This window comes from Rhipicephalus sanguineus, chromosome 7 (genome assembly GCF_013339695.2).
Source record: "Rhipicephalus sanguineus isolate Rsan-2018 chromosome 7, BIME_Rsan_1.4, whole genome shotgun sequence".
Classification (NCBI taxonomy): Eukaryota; Metazoa; Arthropoda; class Arachnida; order Ixodida; family Ixodidae; genus Rhipicephalus; species Rhipicephalus sanguineus.
The window spans coordinates 142412496-142431080 of record NC_051182.1 but is presented as its reverse complement, the minus strand read 5'-3'; the positions used below and the strand labels follow the sequence as shown (position 1 = coordinate 142431080).

Genomic DNA, 18585 nt, shown 5'->3' with positions numbered 1-18585 from the left:
TGCGAAGTAAGCTCGGAGCAGAAAGCGGATCAGCGTACCCGCGTTTGGCACCTGGCTGCAGCATGGTGGCAGCTACATGTAAACAAAATCACTACCTCCGGAGTGTGGTGGCTACATATAACGAGGAATCGAACCCACCACCTCATTCTAAGTAGAGTAGCAGGACGACATGGTCACTTAATCATACTGGCGAGGTGAATTATCTGACAAAACGAGAAGAAATAACGGAACTATTCGAGAGAATTCCGTATACAGTTTTGTATGAACATCCTCGGAATCTAAATAGATTCCATATAACTTTTGCACAACCTTTGTAAGGATTACAGGGAGGTCACGTGCAGTCGTTGAAGTTCGTACGGAATGTTTCAGCGTGGAAGTTGGGATCAGAATGTCCGTGAAAGACAGATACTGGAACGTTAGAAAACGATTACGAATAGGTAAAAGGACGAACAGAACAGAAGCCGCCTAGGCGTCGGAAAATACCGCCGGGAGGTTTCCAGGCAAAACAGGTGAGACTCTGGGCGTTGATCGTGAAGACGTAGTGCCAGCTGACACAACGCAGAATTGCTGGAAGCACTTCCCGATCGCGCGCGCGATGCGTTGTTTACATGGAAAGGGTAGGAAGGAACGGAAATTCGGTCATCGAAACAGTACGTGCTGGTGTTGAAATGAGAGAACACTCCGTATCGATGGACGATACAGACCGTGACGCGTGCGTGCGCTGAAACCGCTCCTCGGGGGGTCGAACACCTTCGAAAAAGAAGAAGGGACTCCGAGAAAACGTTTAGCCGTCCGGATTTATCGTATCAGCTACAAAAACAATATAAGAAAACCACATATTTCGAGCCCATATTGTTGGCGGCTGGTGGAATTTTCACCGCAGGGCACCGGAGAAGTGACCGATAGCGACTCTCAAAAGCGGAAGTAACGCGGCGGTAAAAATAAGAGGGAGGTCGTAAAAAGCAACGATCGGTAGGCCCAATCGTTATTCCTACTGAGTACCTGAGCAGCACGAATGATTTCCGTTATAAGAAAATCTGTTACGTCACACCGCTGCTAAGTGTGGTCCCGCACAGACATTCACGACACTACTTGCCACCTCCTCCACAAAGGGCTTAGATTTGCGGAACATTCCATAGTCAGGAGCATGATCGCAGTATGACGCAGCAGTAATACTGGCACGTATGAAATATACACTGGAAGGACTATATCCAGATGTATTTACAACTGCGTATGCATGCAGCAACGCCCAAGACGAAGAGCTCGCGCCAGGTTACCACGTCGTTATACAATAAAGCTAGGATCACGGTGCTAGGATGTTGGTTGGAGCATATGATTAGTCGTTAGCAATCGGCAGAAGGCCTTGAGATAGCAGGACACTGGGCTTTCTGGGCAGGCCGCAGCCATGGGTATCTTGGCGAAATGAAGCAGCAGGAATACGAAGACTGGGATGATGGCGCGAGAATGCGAATTTTGTAAACGGTGGTCATCGATCGACAGTCTATTTCAGTAGCAGGACTTGATATTTGTGTAGCACGCTGCAGTCACGAACATACAGTTACGGAAAGGTCGTCGCTGGGCGGCTGCACTGGAAAGCAGGGGGAATACAACGTGGTTCGGACTGTCAGACGGTCGCCATCTTGGTCGCCTTTGCTTGAGTGTAAACAGAGTGTAACTCTATTCACATTCATGAGACTGAAGTAACAAGAAGGATAATAATGCGGTGGAGCGCCATTTGGCAGGCTTTCTCAAATAATGAATGGTAGTTTATCACTAGCCCTAAAGAGGAAGGTATATAACAGCTGCATGTTACCGGTACTTACCTACGGACCATGAGCCCGGAGGCTTACGATGAGATTTCAGCTTAATTAAATTGAGGACGACGCAGCGAGCCATGGAAAAGAAAATGATAGGTGTAACCTTAAGGGACAAGAAGAGAGCAGAGTGGGTCAGGGAGAAAACGGGAGTTAAGGACATCTTAGTGGAAATCAAGAAGAAGGAATGGGCGTGGGCAGGACATGTAGCGTGAAGGTAGGATAACAGCTGATCATTAAGAGTAAAAGACTGGATTACAAGAGAAGGCAAGAGCGCGAGGGTGAGGAAAAAAGTTAGGTGGTCAGAGGAGATTAAGGAGTTTGCGGGAATAACGACGACGCAGAAAGCACAGGGCCGGAATGATTGGCAAAACATGGGAGAGGTATTTGCCATGCAGTGGGCATATTCAGGCTTATGATGATGAAATAGTGTAAATAAGTTGTCGGTGCACATGTACTGGAGATATGACCAAGCAGCAACATGGATGCCAAGGTACCGCTGCTGGAGAATGTGGACGGTGGTTAGCAGTCGGTGGGAGGTCTTCAGCAGCAGAGCAGTAGGGCTGTGGATTTGCTGGGAGGTCCAGTACACTCTAAAAAAGAAAGCTATCTCCAAAGGGAGTTAACGTGTCTCCTTAAAGGGAATCATATATGTAGCTAGTTAGGACTCACAAAAGTCTTTTACTCTTTTACTGCTTTCGCTGTAAAAGAGTCAAACGACTACTTTTTTTTTTCATGGAGTGTACTAAGAACCCGTTTGGGCTAAGATCACTGAAAGATACAAGAATCAGGATGATGCCTGAATAGTGATTTGCAGTCTGACAGTCGCAGTCGCCAGCAAGACAGTGTATTGGATGAGAAGGCCAGAGCCACGGCATGTTGATAATAATAATAATAATAATAATAATAATAATAATAATAATAATAATAATAATAATAATAATAATAATAATAATAATAATAATAATAATAATAATGATAATAATAATAATAAATGTTGGGGTTTCACGTCCCAAAACCTCGATGTGATTATGAGAAACGCCGTAGTGGAGGGCTCCGGCAATTTCGACCATCTGGGCCTTTTTAATATACACCTAAATCTAAGTACAATGGGCCTCTAGCATTTAGCTTCCATCGAAGTGCGGCAGCCGCGGCCGGGATTCGATCCCGCGACCTTCGGGTCAGCAGTCATGTACCATAACCACGAGACCACCGCGGCGGGTATTTCTACGATAAGGCCCAACAGACAGATCCGGGCTAGGACGGAGGCTGGAGGATGTCTTTATAAACAAACAGACATCTATGAATACCAGATTTTAGGAATTGCGGGTGTTATGCAGCAATGAGCACTAAATGTTAGCAATAAGACAGAGATTTGACGACCACTATACTTGCTGAAACAAGAGTTTGTTGACCGGCAGTCGAGCAACGCCTAATCGTTCGTGCGACTTGTAAGGAGGAGGAAGTGCCAGACAACCTGTATTCTTATCGCATCTTATGCCAAACTGAAATGGAAAAACTTATAGGGTCTCTTAAGCATAACATTCCCCTAAGACGACTTGAAGGCGAAAGTCACACGGTCCTTTATGCATTTGCTTAAGATAACTAGAAGGCAATAGTCGTCTTCTTCTCTTTCTCATTCTTTTTCTTATCAGTCTACTCTATCGAGCGTACTGTTTTGACCCAATTGAGTCTGCCCCAAACCTTTTCTCAGTCGCACCTGCACCGTCATTGTTTAAAGTGAAGGATTATGGCCATGGAGGTTTTTAACACGAAAGTGTTTTATGCCGGGGACCACCAAAATTTTCATGACGTATTTCCCTCACGGAAATTCGTCAGCAAAATGTACACGATCACATGGCAAAAAAAAACTAGAAGAAAAAAGTTCCACAAACCGGAGTCGAACCCACAACCTCTCGGTATGCGACGATAGATGACGGACACTCTGACCATTGCGTCACGGTCAGTTTTTTTTTCTTTATTGATTGCGCCATGGTCACACATGCAGCAGGCTTCACGAACGCACCTTTTATCTCTCACACTTTCCTTTCACAGTGCTCTTGGTTCGCGGGGGGGGGGGGGGGTCGCCGTGTGGCAGCGGTAGAGTGAAGTAATGCACGACTTCACGATAACCTCCGCCAAAACGCCGTCGCACAGTTGCTACGGCAATCCCATTCGGCACGTTTCCAAAAGAAGCGTAATTTTGTCAACGCCTTACACCGCGAGGGGGCGGCTTTAGACCAAGCCTCGCTCATAGCAGCCATCCATATTAAAGAATAGCTCTGCGACGCTCGCCTAGCTGTCACACCACGTTCCGCGCTCGAACCGTGAGAAATCACGGCCAGACTTGAGGGGAGACACGACGCGCATCGGGTTTCCCGTCGCGTGGTGTGGTCCTTTTGTTAACTCCTTAACATTCAGTGGGATGGCGACCTTAGGCCAAGCTCATTAAAGAAGCTCAGCGTCCAATAACCGACGCTCTTCTGTCAGGCCCACAATTTTCTCTCATTACGCTCTCTCCGTGCGAATGAAACGTCCCGAGCAACACTAGCAACGGCGTGTTGCTAGGGCCAGTCCCGGAGGCCGCGAGTAATGCACCATGACGCTAACGAGCACCGACTGCGAGCGTTTCGGTAGTCTCAGCGCAGCGGAAGCTTTCGCGGCAATATTGTAGAAAACTCTTATGGTCGGTCACATGCGGCGTCCACAGTAATTCGATTCGGTGACGACGCAGTTACGCGATTCGCCTTTCGCGTCTGCTTGTGACGCCTCCTCGCCGGCGTAGGGTCGGTTCAAAATGGACTAACGTGTTACTGCTGCTTCGAGTGCACTGGCACCGACTACTAGGGAGCGCACACCTTGTCGTTTCTCTCCTCAAACGACGACGCTTTGAAAGAGCGCATGACGAGTTAGTGTTTATTATGGGCATGTTGAAGCCATCTTTGCGCGGGGTTCACCATAGGCTGTGTCGAGGTGTATGTTAACTCCTACAGACAGCACAAAGGTTTAATCAAGCTCACGGACGTTAGTTGTCGGGATGGAGATGTGCCACCAGGGGAGCTATTTTGTACGCGTTCTAGCATAGAACGGGGAGGAGGATCGAACAAAAGGACGAGAGGGAGCACACAGCCAATAGGCGAGCTCGGGAATTCAGGAATGTATCGAATGCATAAATAAATGTACAATTATTTTAAATGAACATCAATATTTAGAGGCATTGTTTTTCGTAGCTTGAAGTGGAAGAGCTCGGTGACTTTAACAATTAACTTGTGTTAATGTCTTGACATAGCGCCAGGGGGTGTCGCAGTTTCATAACCTCCTTGGTTTCATGAGACGTTCGGTAGTGGCGCTGGCGACCACGCTGCTTCATCCAGTGCTTCTAGTATTAGCAGTGTACTTGTAAAATTCAAATGGCTCGACGATAGGAACCTTGGAACCGTTATTCAGTTGTCGAAATGGCGCAGTACACGCACTTACTAGGTCCGCGCGTTCCCGACAATCAGAGAGAGTTGCTGCTCTCGTTTACGGAACAGCATCGAGAGTTGGCCGTACGAGCTAGCGAGTTTACGCACGAATTTACGGCAGCGGACAGGCGTCGGCTGTGGGGCGAGCTGTCCGACGCGTTGAACAGCGACGGCCCCCTCAACACGTCCGCCTCTTCAGTCATCACCTCAAAGGCATCTTCTACCTCGGGGCTTCGTTTCTGCGTGACTGCAGCAGCCACGCGGGCGACACGAAATGGCATGAACGAGAACGGAGACGCCATTCTCGCAAACTGTCAGCGCGGTGTAGAGAGATGTGTGGGTAGCCCACTCCTCCGCTTTCGTTTCGATCCAATCCAAGTCATTTGCGGAGACTGTTTTGTATCCGTCCTATCGATTGAACGGGGCCGGAGACCGTTCCAACGCCTCCTCTCCGTTCTATGCAGATTTTGTGGCTATTCTCACGTCTTGACCGTCAGTATAGCATCGACCAATGCCGTGTGGCTCCCCCTTCTCCTTTTGTTCGATCCTCCTCCCCGTTCTATGCTAGAACGCGTACAAAATAGCCCCCCAGGCCATAGAGTTTCCTACAATACTTACTAGAGGGAACTCTGGCGCTAGTGTCTATGGGAGCTGCAATGCATCGCGCTTCAGCCAGCATGGGAATCATGGGTAGTACACGGATTTGTCTAAACTTCGTTCTTTCGGCTCCGTTTGGCTCCGCGTCGCCTGCATCCGCTCTGTCGCACAACGAAGTTCAGCAAAAGTCAGCAGTTCCACTTCACCACTTTAACTTCCTTAGCCTCACCGATTCAAATCTGGTCGCGAAGTTCACAACGATCCATTCTTTTATCCGAGAGAAAACCAAAACATAGGAATAAACAAAGCCACAAGTGCGTTCGAAGCCCACAAGCACGAAGACTAGGCAAATCCGTGTACTACCCATCATTCCCATGGTGGCTGAACGATCGCAGCGCCAGAGTTCCCTCTAGGTCATTTTAGGAAACTCTATGCCCCAGGCGTCAACGTGAGTGTGTCCACATCAAACGGTGCTTAGAGTGTACTAGATAGGGGTAGTGGGGTGAGGGCGAGCTCTCCGGTGAGGCCACTTGCATCGACGACGGAAGATGGCGCCACTGCGACTTTCACCTGGGCGCCGCAAGCGCGCTGGGCCGGCCACCTGCCAACCTATTGATGCACCTGCGCTCTTATACAGTCTTTGAAGAGAATCCGCGCACTTTTTAACAATTCAGTCTCCCAAAACTGCTTATTGCATTTGAAAACAAGCAGGAACATTTTATTTACAACATGACACATCGGCAACAAATGCACGTGAGCGAGTTGAAGGGTCATGAATTTACGCACAATTTTCATCGAAGTAGTCCTGCTCAGTTTAAGGTGCTTGGCCCTCTGACGCTTAGTGCTGTTAGCACTGTTCAGGCCTTTAACCAAAAAGTTCAGACGCGCAAGAACATAAAAAGAAACAACTTTGACACTAATTTTGTCACTGTGAATAGTGGCAGAAATGTTTGAGGCCCGTGTACTTAGATTTAGGTGCAAGTTAAAGAATCCCAGGTGGTCGAAATTTCTGAAGCCCTCCACTACGGCGTCTCTCATAAAAATATCGTGGTTTTCCGACGTTAAACCCCACATAATATTATTATTCACCGTGAATTGCGCAGCCCACGGTGTTGGAAGGAAGAAAGTTCTTGCTCACAAGGGCCACAACATCGGATATGTTGTTTGTGTGAAGTTTGCTGACACTAAAACATTCTGCGAATAGGTCCTCAAGTGTAGAGATGAAAATGTAAAGCTCCTTTGATGGATATAGAAGACCGCCCCATTCACACTGCTCTGTGAACCCTGACGGGAGCCGATTCTCTGCTGCCTCACTTGGATTTATAAGAATGTTCCTGCATGATGAACAACCAAACTTCAAAACACATTTCCTGGCTACATAACCTGCCATGTAGTAGACCAGTCGTGAGTCACTCTTTTCCACAACTAAAGACAGGTGGTGACTGCAAGGAGCTGGTGTTGAAACCAAACATTTCTGTGCTTCATACAACTTGCCTTGCACGAGCAGGTCATCGATTTTCTTTGGTGTGTCCTGTCGTGCGCATTAAGCAGTGAACTGACGATGTCGGGAGTTGCATTGGCACCACCAACACTTCTGGCAATATTGTAGAATGAAAGGCAGTTCACAGTGATCAGAAACTGCTCTGGCGACGGGTGAGCGTTACGGCCACTGGACTGTCGAACCATACCGAAGTGGTGCTCTATGGGGTCTGTACTCAGACGCGAAGTCAATATGTACTTGAATTCAAGTGATTCTGTAAGGTATTGAAGTAATAAGACAGTGCTGGCATTGGTGACTCTCAGTCCTGTCACCGTGGAGTCACTTAGAAATCCCGTCTTTCCAGGGCTGCAGGCTTCCCATTTGCCCAGGTAATCGAGAAAGTTAACTAGGTCTGCAGCAGTGGGGGAAGCAGGCCTTCGCGATAACGCGAAGAATATTCAACGAAGAAACTGCGCTAGAACAGCACGAAGACGAGAGGACACAAACACGGCGCTGACTAGCAACCATATTTTATTGCGTTTGGACGTCTATATATACACCGGGGAAAACACAATCAGGATACACATCGGGGAACAGGATAGCGCTGTAAAATTGCCAAATCAGCGTTTTGAAAGATACATTTAATTTTTGCGAAGTGATAGCGAAGCTGCGCTGACACAACGTACCGTCTCCACTTATCTGGATGCAAAAAGCCTCAAAGATTTCACGTTGGCGTTGCTCTACATAAGTGCCTAGAACTTCACAATCTTTAAAAACTGGTTCGCCATCACATTTTCTACGGTGATCTACCAGATGACTGCTCACGGTCCCCGATGTGTATATTGTGTTTTCCCCTATATATATTGACGTGCAAACGCAATAGAATATGGGTGTCAGTCAGCGCCGTGTTTGTGTCCTCTCGTCTTCGTCCTGTTCTAGCGCTGTTTTATTGTTCAAAATTCAGTATGTACCAACAAGCCCAACTAAAGACGCTAACGCGAAGAAGTTCAGCAGAACATGTTGAGGCGCGCCAAACATTCCAAATGACCGCACCCGGCATGCGCGCCGCCAGTGCCAGGTGAAAGGCACAGCAACGCCGCCACGCGGCAGGTTAAAATTTCCGTACTTTGAGCTTCACTGCGCGCCATTGCCGCCAGCTCTCCCTCGCCCCACTACCCCTATCTAGTACACTCTAACGGTGCCATCAGTTTGCAAGCGCATGCGCGATTCGAGCCATTTTTTTTTTCGCCGTGCAAGCGGCGCCGCGGCGCAGTCGATTCACGCGTGCTGCTCCTTGTGTGTGTTCTTTAGAAAAGCTACGCAGTGCCCAGCTGTTGCGTATGGTTGCGTATACCCGGTGCAAATCGCGTGCACTGCGGAAAGTACCGGGTGTCACTTTTCATGTGTACGTACACGTTCGCTTCATTGCTGATCACTAATGCATGGTATTTGCATGCGAAGCTCTCGGATGTGCGCTCTGTTGCTTCTTACTCATTGTGCCAACTCAGAACACACGTGAACTTTTGTTTTTGGCGTCTGATGCGCCGTACATAACATGCGCCGAAGGCATCGTACGTTTTTAGAGGCTGTGTCGTTCAACGAAAGGGCAATAAACTTATGTTGTTGTTATCGGACCGCGTGATGTATGTTTTGTGCGGTGTGCGCTCGCTGCGTGCTTGTTGTGTGCGTACTGGAATTACAAACTTTACGTGCACGATCGCGTATACAATACAGCGGTGTCCTCTTTTCGACGTGAAGTTACGTCAACTATAGGTTGGCGTTGCGCCGAATAGCTACTACGCTCACTCCATATACACGAACAAAGAACCGCTAATCCGGCAACAGATCGGGAAATCGGGCTACGAGAAAGGGAAGGCCTAACGCCCAGCAGAACGCGTAAGTCACTGCTAGGTGAGTTCGAATACGATGATGCAGGGGCTGAACGTTTTTGATCACGGCACGTACCGGTATTCTGTAGTGTTGCACAAAAACGCTCCACGAAGAATTTCAGCACGCAGCGCTCGGGCCTGCCACGCACGAACAGCCTGGTAAACGTCTGCTTGCAACATTTTACTGCGTGCGAACCGCACAATACGCGATAAGTTTACGCCGGGACTACAAATCTGCGCAGAAGCCGCGGGGCGTCTGCTGTTTTGTTTGCCCCATACCGGTTTGTTTGCCCCATAAATCCGACGTCACTTCCGCCACACTTTTCGCAATGCATTGAAATACGATAGGGCCTCTCCTTAGTATTCCTTCCTCCATGGGTGCTATAGCTGCGAAACACAGACATTGTGCAAGCTCTCGTATATCAGTGTATCATAGCCATTCAACTACTTCTGCGAGGACACGTTTCACTTTCGCGTTATACCGATTCCTATGACGGAAGGATCAACCATGTTTTTTTATGATACTGGCGACAGAGGACCCTGTTGCAATCCACGAACTGCTTACTTCCCACCGTTACCCTCGGACAGCTGAGGACCAAAGGCAGGTCATTGGGAGAAGCATGGCATCACTCCATTTTCACTTTTGCATACATTGCGACAGTTGTTTTCTTTCGACTCGATAAGTAAAAGGAGAGGGGGGGGGCACTGCGGAGAAGCTTTGCCCGCCCCCTAATGGAGAACCTCGCGCGCACCTCTGGGCAGGCTTGAGCTCCTAATGAATCATGGAGTATGCATATCATAATAGAGTACTTAGTACTCAAGAGATGTCCACTAGTTTGGAACCTTTTCGCGTTAATATGTGCCTCATCATAAATTATGTGGCTCATCATGAAGAGCTGTGGAAGATATCGAGAAAGGACAGAGCCAATGGTGGAATCCAAGAACGATTGACGTGCGAATCGCAGCGCCGGTTTAGTCGTTTTTGGAGCCAGTATGGAAGGTCTATTTCATACGCATCCCTCCGGGTATCCCGAGCGCTATCCGATGTCCGATACGGCATTGGCACGTTCCGTACTTGAAGAGGCCAGTCGTATAATTTCTTAAAGCCACCGTAATCGTTATTCTTCTCATCTATGTAATCAGGTATATCCTATCTGCCTGCGAGGTCGTCCCAATACGCGTGCACCGGCTTCATTTAGAATTCTGTTTTGACATATCGTAGTGCGAATCAACGAAGCTCTTCGTCATTTCATTAGAGGGTGGGCAGACGCTGCAGGAAATGAAGTCGCCCGGATATGAGGGTTTCAAGACGGGCGAAAAAACGATGGAATAAATATTTGAGAGCCAGAGCAAACGAGCGAATGCAGTCGGAAGGAAGGAAAGGAGGCAATCAAGGTTGACGCGTCTGGCAAGGTAGTCCGAAATCGTCCTTCGCAAAGAACCTGCAATTTGGTCACGCCGACGCATTCGTGGTCAGACCGCTGGACGATCGACAAAAGACTACAAGTGCCCTAGTTCACGATGGTGTCCATTTCGTCTTGCTTGAGATACGTTTCCAAAGTTAAAAATACCATATCAGGATGATCCACGCGGAAGTTTATAGGTTGGAGCAACTGTTGGTAAGCTGAAAAAGGATGCGCCCAATTGTAACCTGTGCGAAGCTAGGGAGACAACCCAAAGGGTTACATGGAAGCCGATACACACAAAAAAGTACATTAGTTGTATTAGCAGACTATGAATCCGTGATAGCATGACCTTTCAAAGCGCCAGAAGGTGCATGTTCAGTTTGCTGGCACTAACAAACCTGTGTGCATGAAGAGAGGACATTCTTGAACAGGGAGTGCCGCTGCAGCCAGCGTTTCGAGAGGTAGCCTTGTATTCTTCAAGGCAGCAAGAAGACAGCAAGAAGCTGCCTTGAAGAACACAAGTCCTTTCGTCGAAACGTCGGCTCGAGTGACATACCTTGTTGAAGAATATTATATTCATCTCTTCAAGCGGCCATCTTCTCTACTTCTGCCCTGTTCGTGTGCATGAAGGAATACAACCACAAGACCAGCACTATTACTATAATACGTGATGTATTCCCAAGATTTGGGGACACCTGCACGTGGCGCCATCTCTCGGCGGCAGCAATGGTGTCCTACCATAACTGAATCGGCAATGGGCGGAAAAAAATCATATCTCTTGAAAAAAGCCAGTTATCAAACACGACTCCGGGTTCTATACAGCAGATACCTACTGGAACATTTTGGTAACATTGCAGTATCGCACTACAAAGCGTGTGGCTTCCCAGGACAATTGAACACCGCCCAATGAAACGCATAGGGTCCTATTGTAAAATATTAAACACTCTGGGAAGCCACGCGGTTTGTAGTGCGACACTGTAATTTTATCAGAATGTTCAAATAAGTTTCTGCTGTATGGAACGGGGGGTCGTTTTGTAGCGTTAGCTACACTTGCCTAGCCGGAGCCGATTTCGTGTGGAGCGTCATGGGCCGTGCTGCGCATGCGCGAGGATCAGTGACGTCACACAGCTGGGTCAACGGAGCTGGCAACTCATGCGCTCTCCGACACCGCCACGCGCAGCTCGCCGCTGCGGTCTGCGCCGCATTCGAGAGGAGTGATGTCGTAGACAAAGTGGCGCCAGCGCGCGCGCAGCTATTTGCCTTCGTTGTGCAGTCCCCGTCTGACACTGAGCTGGGGCCGCTTGATAGCGCCTCTGACTGGCGTTTGCAGGTAGGTAACGCCACGGAGAAGGAGAGCGCAAATGCTGCTCGACGGCGCAGAAGAGCCGAGAAGCTTATCTCATCGGATCCTGAAGTGGTTGTCTGGCAATTAGCGGTTACTGTGTTGGGGCCATAGAGACGGCAGCGTGTTACTTCACTGACCACCGAGCCGTCTTTGTGGCAATAGAGAAGCAACCTGACGTTGAGCAAAAATAAATATGCATGTGCCACATAATACGTATACCGTGTGTATGTCATTGGAGCAGCAGTAAGCATGACAATCAAGCTAATCCTAGACAATCTGGAAAGCTAAGAATAATCAGCTGAACATTTGCTAACGCTACGTATATCCTGGCATAGCCGAGCTAAGCCACTGCAATTTTTGATAACTATTTTTTTTCGTCAGATATGATTTTTTTCGCCTATTTTTCATTCAGTTGCGGCAGGTCACCGCTGTCACCGACGAGAGATGGCGCTACGTGCACATGTCCCCAAATCCTGGTCATAATGAGGGTACCATATATGCGTGAAATCAGAGGTTCGTTTCAGGATCTGCGTAGTGCAATGCGAGTAAACAGGGAGAAGAACCACAAGAATATAGTGAGTTTCTTTCCATGTGAGAACGTTTCGGTTGAGGACACGTTTCGTCGCAGTGTAATATGCCATGCACCAAGTAGCCCAAGAAGCCATTATTATGAACGCTTCAGGAATGAGTTAGAAATTATCGTCCCACGTGCTAAGCTACCTCCCTATTTTTGTCAACTTTCAGCACACACCACGAGGGAGTGACATACGCCGCTGTTATCGGATCGACTTTCTAGAAGACTGCAAATTGGTACCCAGTTTTCGAACATTCTGCGCACACACACATGCAAGCATACACGCAATTGTCGATGATACCATATTTTTAGCTCTTACGTGTTATATCCTCGCAGCGGCAAGCCAAACAAAAACATCCTCTGCATTCATTTACCGCACCCAATTTTCCATATCTCCCGCAGGAAGCGCCAGCTTTCACGTGGCACAAATCTACAGATAAAATCTCCGCGTAAGGCGCCACCGCAACGCCTTCGAATTGAAATTTCTCGCGCCGCGATCGCAACCCCTTCGAATGGTGGAAAGCATCGACTTCAGGTAGTCGACTCGAACGATAAAGGACAGGGGGGGGGGGGCTGCAATAAATGCGAGATTTCTGCCAGATGCTTGCAAGATTTGGTCCCGTTATCAACAAGCTTAGCGGAAGCCGCGAATCCGTTGGGGAAGCCGATAGGTACCGGCAGCGTGGGTGAGGAGCGACTCCGCATTTCGACTGCTATGCCGACGATGAGCGATGTCGTCCGCTATGACAGGCACGCTTTCCCTTCCCTTGATGGCAATCGCCAAGCGAAGAAATTTGCTCCGTGCGGAAAGTATTTCCCACCGGTGTTGCCACCCTGGTGAAGAAACGGGCTACCGTGTCGATTCGGTTTCGGACGCGATACGGATTGTTGAGCGGAGGAGGAGGAAACGCTAGAACGAATTCGCACAAAGCGCAAACACCCTCCTCGGTCAAACCTTCTCCCGCCGCCATCAACGCCCGCATCATCCTCTTTGCCTCGAAGGCGGAGGGTGGAATGTTTTTAAGTAAGAAACGCAAACGAGACACGTTGAAAAATACACCCCCTTCCCCCCCCCCCTCCCCCCGCCCCGCCTCCTCACGCTTAGGCGCGGACGTACAAACGACCGCCGAAAGCCCGATCCGCCGCTTCGATAACCCACTTTCAAGAGCGCGCTCGACACCGACGCAGAAGGCGAAAGGTATATCAAAGTTATGCGGCTCGACGCGCTTTCAGCGGCACGCTTGGTGGGGAAGAGTGACGACGACGTTTCGGACCCCCGTAGCAGTATCCGTCGCGTGCACGCGCACAAACCCGAGAAAAACCACTCTCCCTGCACAATGTCAAAACGTTATACCCGGGGGTACCGCCTTTTGTTCGGGCCAAGACTCAAGGTGCCTGCGAGCACGCGTGGGTATATGGTCACCCCCTTCGCACTCAGCGCGTCCTACCTCCTCGCCCCCGTTGCTGCCAATGAGTGGAGAGGAGGTGGAGGAGGATCGAAGGGTGAGGCCCTCCGATCAACGCGTGCGCCGGGGCAGCGAAAGCAGCCCCCGGGGTACCTGGGTGTATATAAGCGACCGCCGGAGTCGCCGTGTAGGACAGGCACATTTGGTCTCTCGACTCTACCGTAGCCCTAACAATCATGCTGGTAAGTTCTGGCCCCCGCCCCACCCCTACCCCTTCACGAGGAGAAGTCACCGTCCGTCGGCCACCACCAGTTCCCGTTTGGATTATAACTACGCGGCTCGTCATGCTGTACAACGGTGATGATTCGGGGATGCTACCGATATCGCGACCGGGAAGGGATTTCCGGTAGGGCATGCTCCAGGGTCGGAGAGTCTTCAGGAACATTAGCGTTAGGTTAGATGCTGCAAGGGGCAATGGCCAGCGAGGCAACCAGTTGAGATGTACAGAAGCGGATATTCCCGGAACACAGAGGGGTTCAGATAAAACAAAAAGTGGGCATCCGGATTCGGCGGCCGGAATCACCGAAGTGGCAGGTTCACATCAACTGCTGATGCAAGATCGTGCGTGGTCAATCGTGGCTTGGAAGCCGCGGAAGATGATCTGCGATTGTTGCAGAACCTTAGTGCGAGCCTTACCTCAGAAAGACGTAACAACCACCGCGGTAGCTAGTGGAGATAATAGGCTGGTAGACGAGATAGTTAGGCGGCAAGATGGCAGAGACCAGGGTCAAAGGAGAGAATCGGGTCCGCCCGCAGGTATTAAGCCAGAAAGAGAGATTGAGTGCTGGAATTTTTTGACCAGATCTCTTCGCAAGTTGAACACAATGCGTTGACGTGCTAGTTGGTGCTCGTCCATAGTAACTCTTCGCGCAAGAAAACGGTCTTGTCGTCTTTCTTGTGTCGGTTTGTAGCGCTAAAGTTACTATGGCTCTTTGAAAATCCTACTAAATAGAGCCAGTGAGTCTTCTAAAACCTGCAACATTTCTCACTTCTTACACGTCTTCACTTTCCTCCATGTCGCCTTTGCAGAAGCTCGCCGTCTTCCTCGGCCTCGCGGCCTCCTGCTTCGGTGGTTACGTCGGTGGCTACGGCCTCGGCTACGGCCACGGTCTCGGCTACGGTCTTGGCCACTACGGTCTCGGATACGGCGTTGGACACTACGGCCTCGGCTATGGACTTGGCTACGGTCACGGTCTCGGCTACGGTCTTGGCTATGGCTACACCGGCCTCGGCCACGTCTTCGGAGGAGCCGTCGCTGCCGCCCCTGCCGCGGTCGTCCACCACGCTCCTGCTGCCGTCGTCCACCACGCACCCGCCGTGGTCGCCGCTCCCGTTGCCGTGGCTCGCCCCGTAGTCCACGCCGTCGCCGCTCCCGTCGCCGTCGCCCGCCCCGTCGTGCACGCCGTCGCCGCTCCGGTCGCCGTTGCCCGCCCCGTCGTGCACGCCGTCGCCGCTCCGGTCGCCGTCGCCCGCCCCGTCGTGCACGCCGTCGCTGCTCCGGTCGCCGTCGCCCGCCCCGTCGTGCACGCCGCACCCGTCGCCGTCGCTGCTCCCGCCGTTGCCGTCCACCACGCCCCGGCGGTCGTCGCTGCCGCTCCCGCTGTGGCCGTCGGAGGCTATGGCCTTGGCTATGGACACGGCCTGAGCTTCGGTCTCGGATACCATGGAGTCGGCTATGGTCTCGGCTACGGCTACGGCCTCGGTGGATTCAACTACGGCCTCGGCGGACACGCCTACGCCCTCCGCAAGAAATAAACTACTGGAATGGTAGGTGAACCATTGTGCCTGGCTCCATCGCAGATCAGACGTCGTGTCACACTTACACGTCACCTGATTGTACGCGGGACGCTGAGATCTAATTACTAGAGCTTGCTGTAGGTGTTCGTGAGTACCAGTTGTCGCATAAGGTTTCATTCATCGTTGTAGAGCTAGCTACCGAATGACTAGCGAACAAAAGGCTAGCCATTTACGCATTGGCTACGCAGGCTGTCCAACTAAAGGTGTTGAAGAGGCCACCGCGTGCGTGAGGCATAGCAGCATGAAGGGCATCGAATCATCTTCCTTGCCACTAACACCCTGGTAGAAGGGGAAAAAGAATTTCTCTTGGTTGCAATAGAACCAGCTGCAATATCCCGCTTTGGCTTGTCTCTACTTTGTTAACCTTACTTTCTCTATCTCGAGCCATGCTGGCGTCTGATCATCGTTATGTGGAAAGCGCGTACCGATTCATCGGCGGCACACTTGGTCTTGCACTTACCTACCGCAATTAATGAAGTTATTTCACACAGGCACATATTACTGTCAGTGAGTGTTCGAAAGCTGGGTAGTGTATGCCCCCCCGAAAATGAAATTACTTTGATGCAGTTTAGGGAATCATATCGATGGAGCTTTCCTCTGGCAAACGAGAATCTCATAACTTATCAGGAACCAACATAAGAAAGTCCTTGTACTACCCGTCGCGGCATCTTTACTTTGCAGACTAAGAATACAGTCAAAGTAGCTTTTTAAACAGTTCAGATGCGAGGGAACCCCTGAATGACACACGAACTTCAATGGCACACCTAAGAGTGAGGACAGTGCGAATTCCAATACCTATTCTTGAAAGGATACCTTCAGGTTGTTCCAACTTCATAAGAGACTTCGTATTTTTTCTAAGCACGCATGTTAGGACATAACTATCCTCCACCATGACTTATGAGAAACTAGCAAGAAAGAAAACAAAAGATGCCAGTTTGTTCTCCTGCACCAGATTAATTGTATGAACAAGACTGTACTAATGGCTTTATGCCACAAGAGTAGTTTTCAAGACTAACGCATTTTCTCTTCAATTGTCCTTTCAGACCTAACGCCGTGGAACTTCGTCGCCGGGCTCCCGGACGTCTCGAAGACTTCGGCAGTTCCATCAGCACCGGCATCCACCGGCACGACAGAAATTCTCCCAAGTCTTGAGGCGTCGCAAGCCGTCCGGGAGAGCGGCCATGACTCACAACGCGCGCCTTTCAAAGTAGAAATGTTCTCATGCCAATGTGCACGTCTACGTTCTGGTTGTCCGATTTTCTTTCGTATTATTCTTTTTTTTTTTTCAAATACAACCAGAGTCTCGTCAGACTCTGCACAACAATTTGTGTCTCCTCTGCCTCGTACACCACCATTTGTGGACACCGCCACGCCATGTTTCTTCATACAGTAGTGACAAAACATTCACGAGGTTTTTCAGGTGGGTCAAGAAAAAGGCTAAGAGAACCCTGAGAATACGGCCACAGGATTACTTCCCGAAATTCGCGGGTTCGACCTCGGCCGCGGCGGTCGCAATTCGATGAAGGCGAAATGCTAGAGGCCCGTGCACTGTGCGATGTCAATTCACGTTAAAGAACACCAAATGGTCTAAACTTCTGTAGCCCTCCACTACGGCATTTCTCATAATGATATCGTGGTTTTGGCACGTAAAACCTCAGATACTATTGCGGTCGTAGAATTACCACATGATGAAATCTTGAGAAAGCTGCTTTCGAGGGCACATCTACCCTGATTTTTAATAACGATAATCACTGCAATTTATTGTATTGTGCGTTTACTGTAACATCGTAAAGAATGGGACTCACACTTTTAAGTTTACATTCCTAATTACACTCCACTTACGCCTTCCATTGATACTCCTACCCGAAGGATGTTTCAGATGCTTCGTAGGCTCTTTACTAGTGGGGTTTCCCCTTAGGACGACCAACGAACTTGATGCTATGCTGCTGAAGAGTTAGGCAACTTGCATAATCTTCACAATACGTGCCATCGGTGGGAATGTTACACTGCTAATTAGAATGACGAGACGAAGCCTTGGGACAAATGGCAAGCACATATTTTATCATGCAGTTAGTTTTCTTTGACTCAGTTTTCTTTGAAGGCCGAAGAAGAGTACACTTCCGAAGTGTGTCGTGTTATAAAACCAGAACTGTTCAGATATGGAGTACTGTGCACGCAGTGTTGCAAAAACAAACAACAACATATCAACTGCAGTGGGCCCTAGGCGGTGCTTTGTACACACGTTAATTGGCACACAAAGACAATCTACTGGCCAAACTTCCGATAGGCTGAATCGACCTTAACTTATAAAGGAAAGTTAATGTAAGTGTTCACATCACAATTTTTCTCCGACCTGGAACCTTATGACAGCTGTCCCGCGCCTCGACAGATGAGCCGTATCTTCCGCCGGTGCAGTATTATGATAACTATTCAATGCTTTATTTATCTTTCATTGAACCATAAAATAAAGGAGCAGTCACCAAAAGCTACTGCAGTGAGCAGGTCACTGTCCCCTTAGAACGACTGCAACGTACAGTGCTTATGACGTATATCACTAAGTAACTCTCACCACTATCCCTATTACTATCATCTGCACACTTCGAAAGTGTCTGTGATCTTCAGACGGGAAGTGTTCAGTATCATCATCATGTTTCTGACGTCACCCATCCTCGGAGCCCAGGCATGTCAGCGCGGAACGCTGCGGACTCCTGTTGCCCTGCTTCACTTGAACTTCAAGAACGGGTCGTTTACAT

The 18585-nt window shown here is 49.5% G+C and overlaps 1 protein-coding gene across 1 annotated transcript; it reads left to right on the top strand.

Moving 5' to 3' along the window:
- Window positions 1-14094: 14094 nt before the first annotated feature.
- Window positions 14095-17122, top strand: LOC119400105 (cuticle protein 65-like). Its single transcript, XM_037667049.2, has 3 exons — window positions 14095-14217; window positions 15065-15802; window positions 16876-17122. The coding sequence occupies exons 1-2, from the start codon at window positions 14212-14214 to the stop codon at window positions 15788-15790; spliced, it is 732 nt and encodes a 243-aa protein (XP_037522977.1). The 5' UTR covers window positions 14095-14211; the 3' UTR covers window positions 15791-15802; window positions 16876-17122.
- The last annotated feature ends 1463 nt before the right edge of the window (window positions 17123-18585 follow it).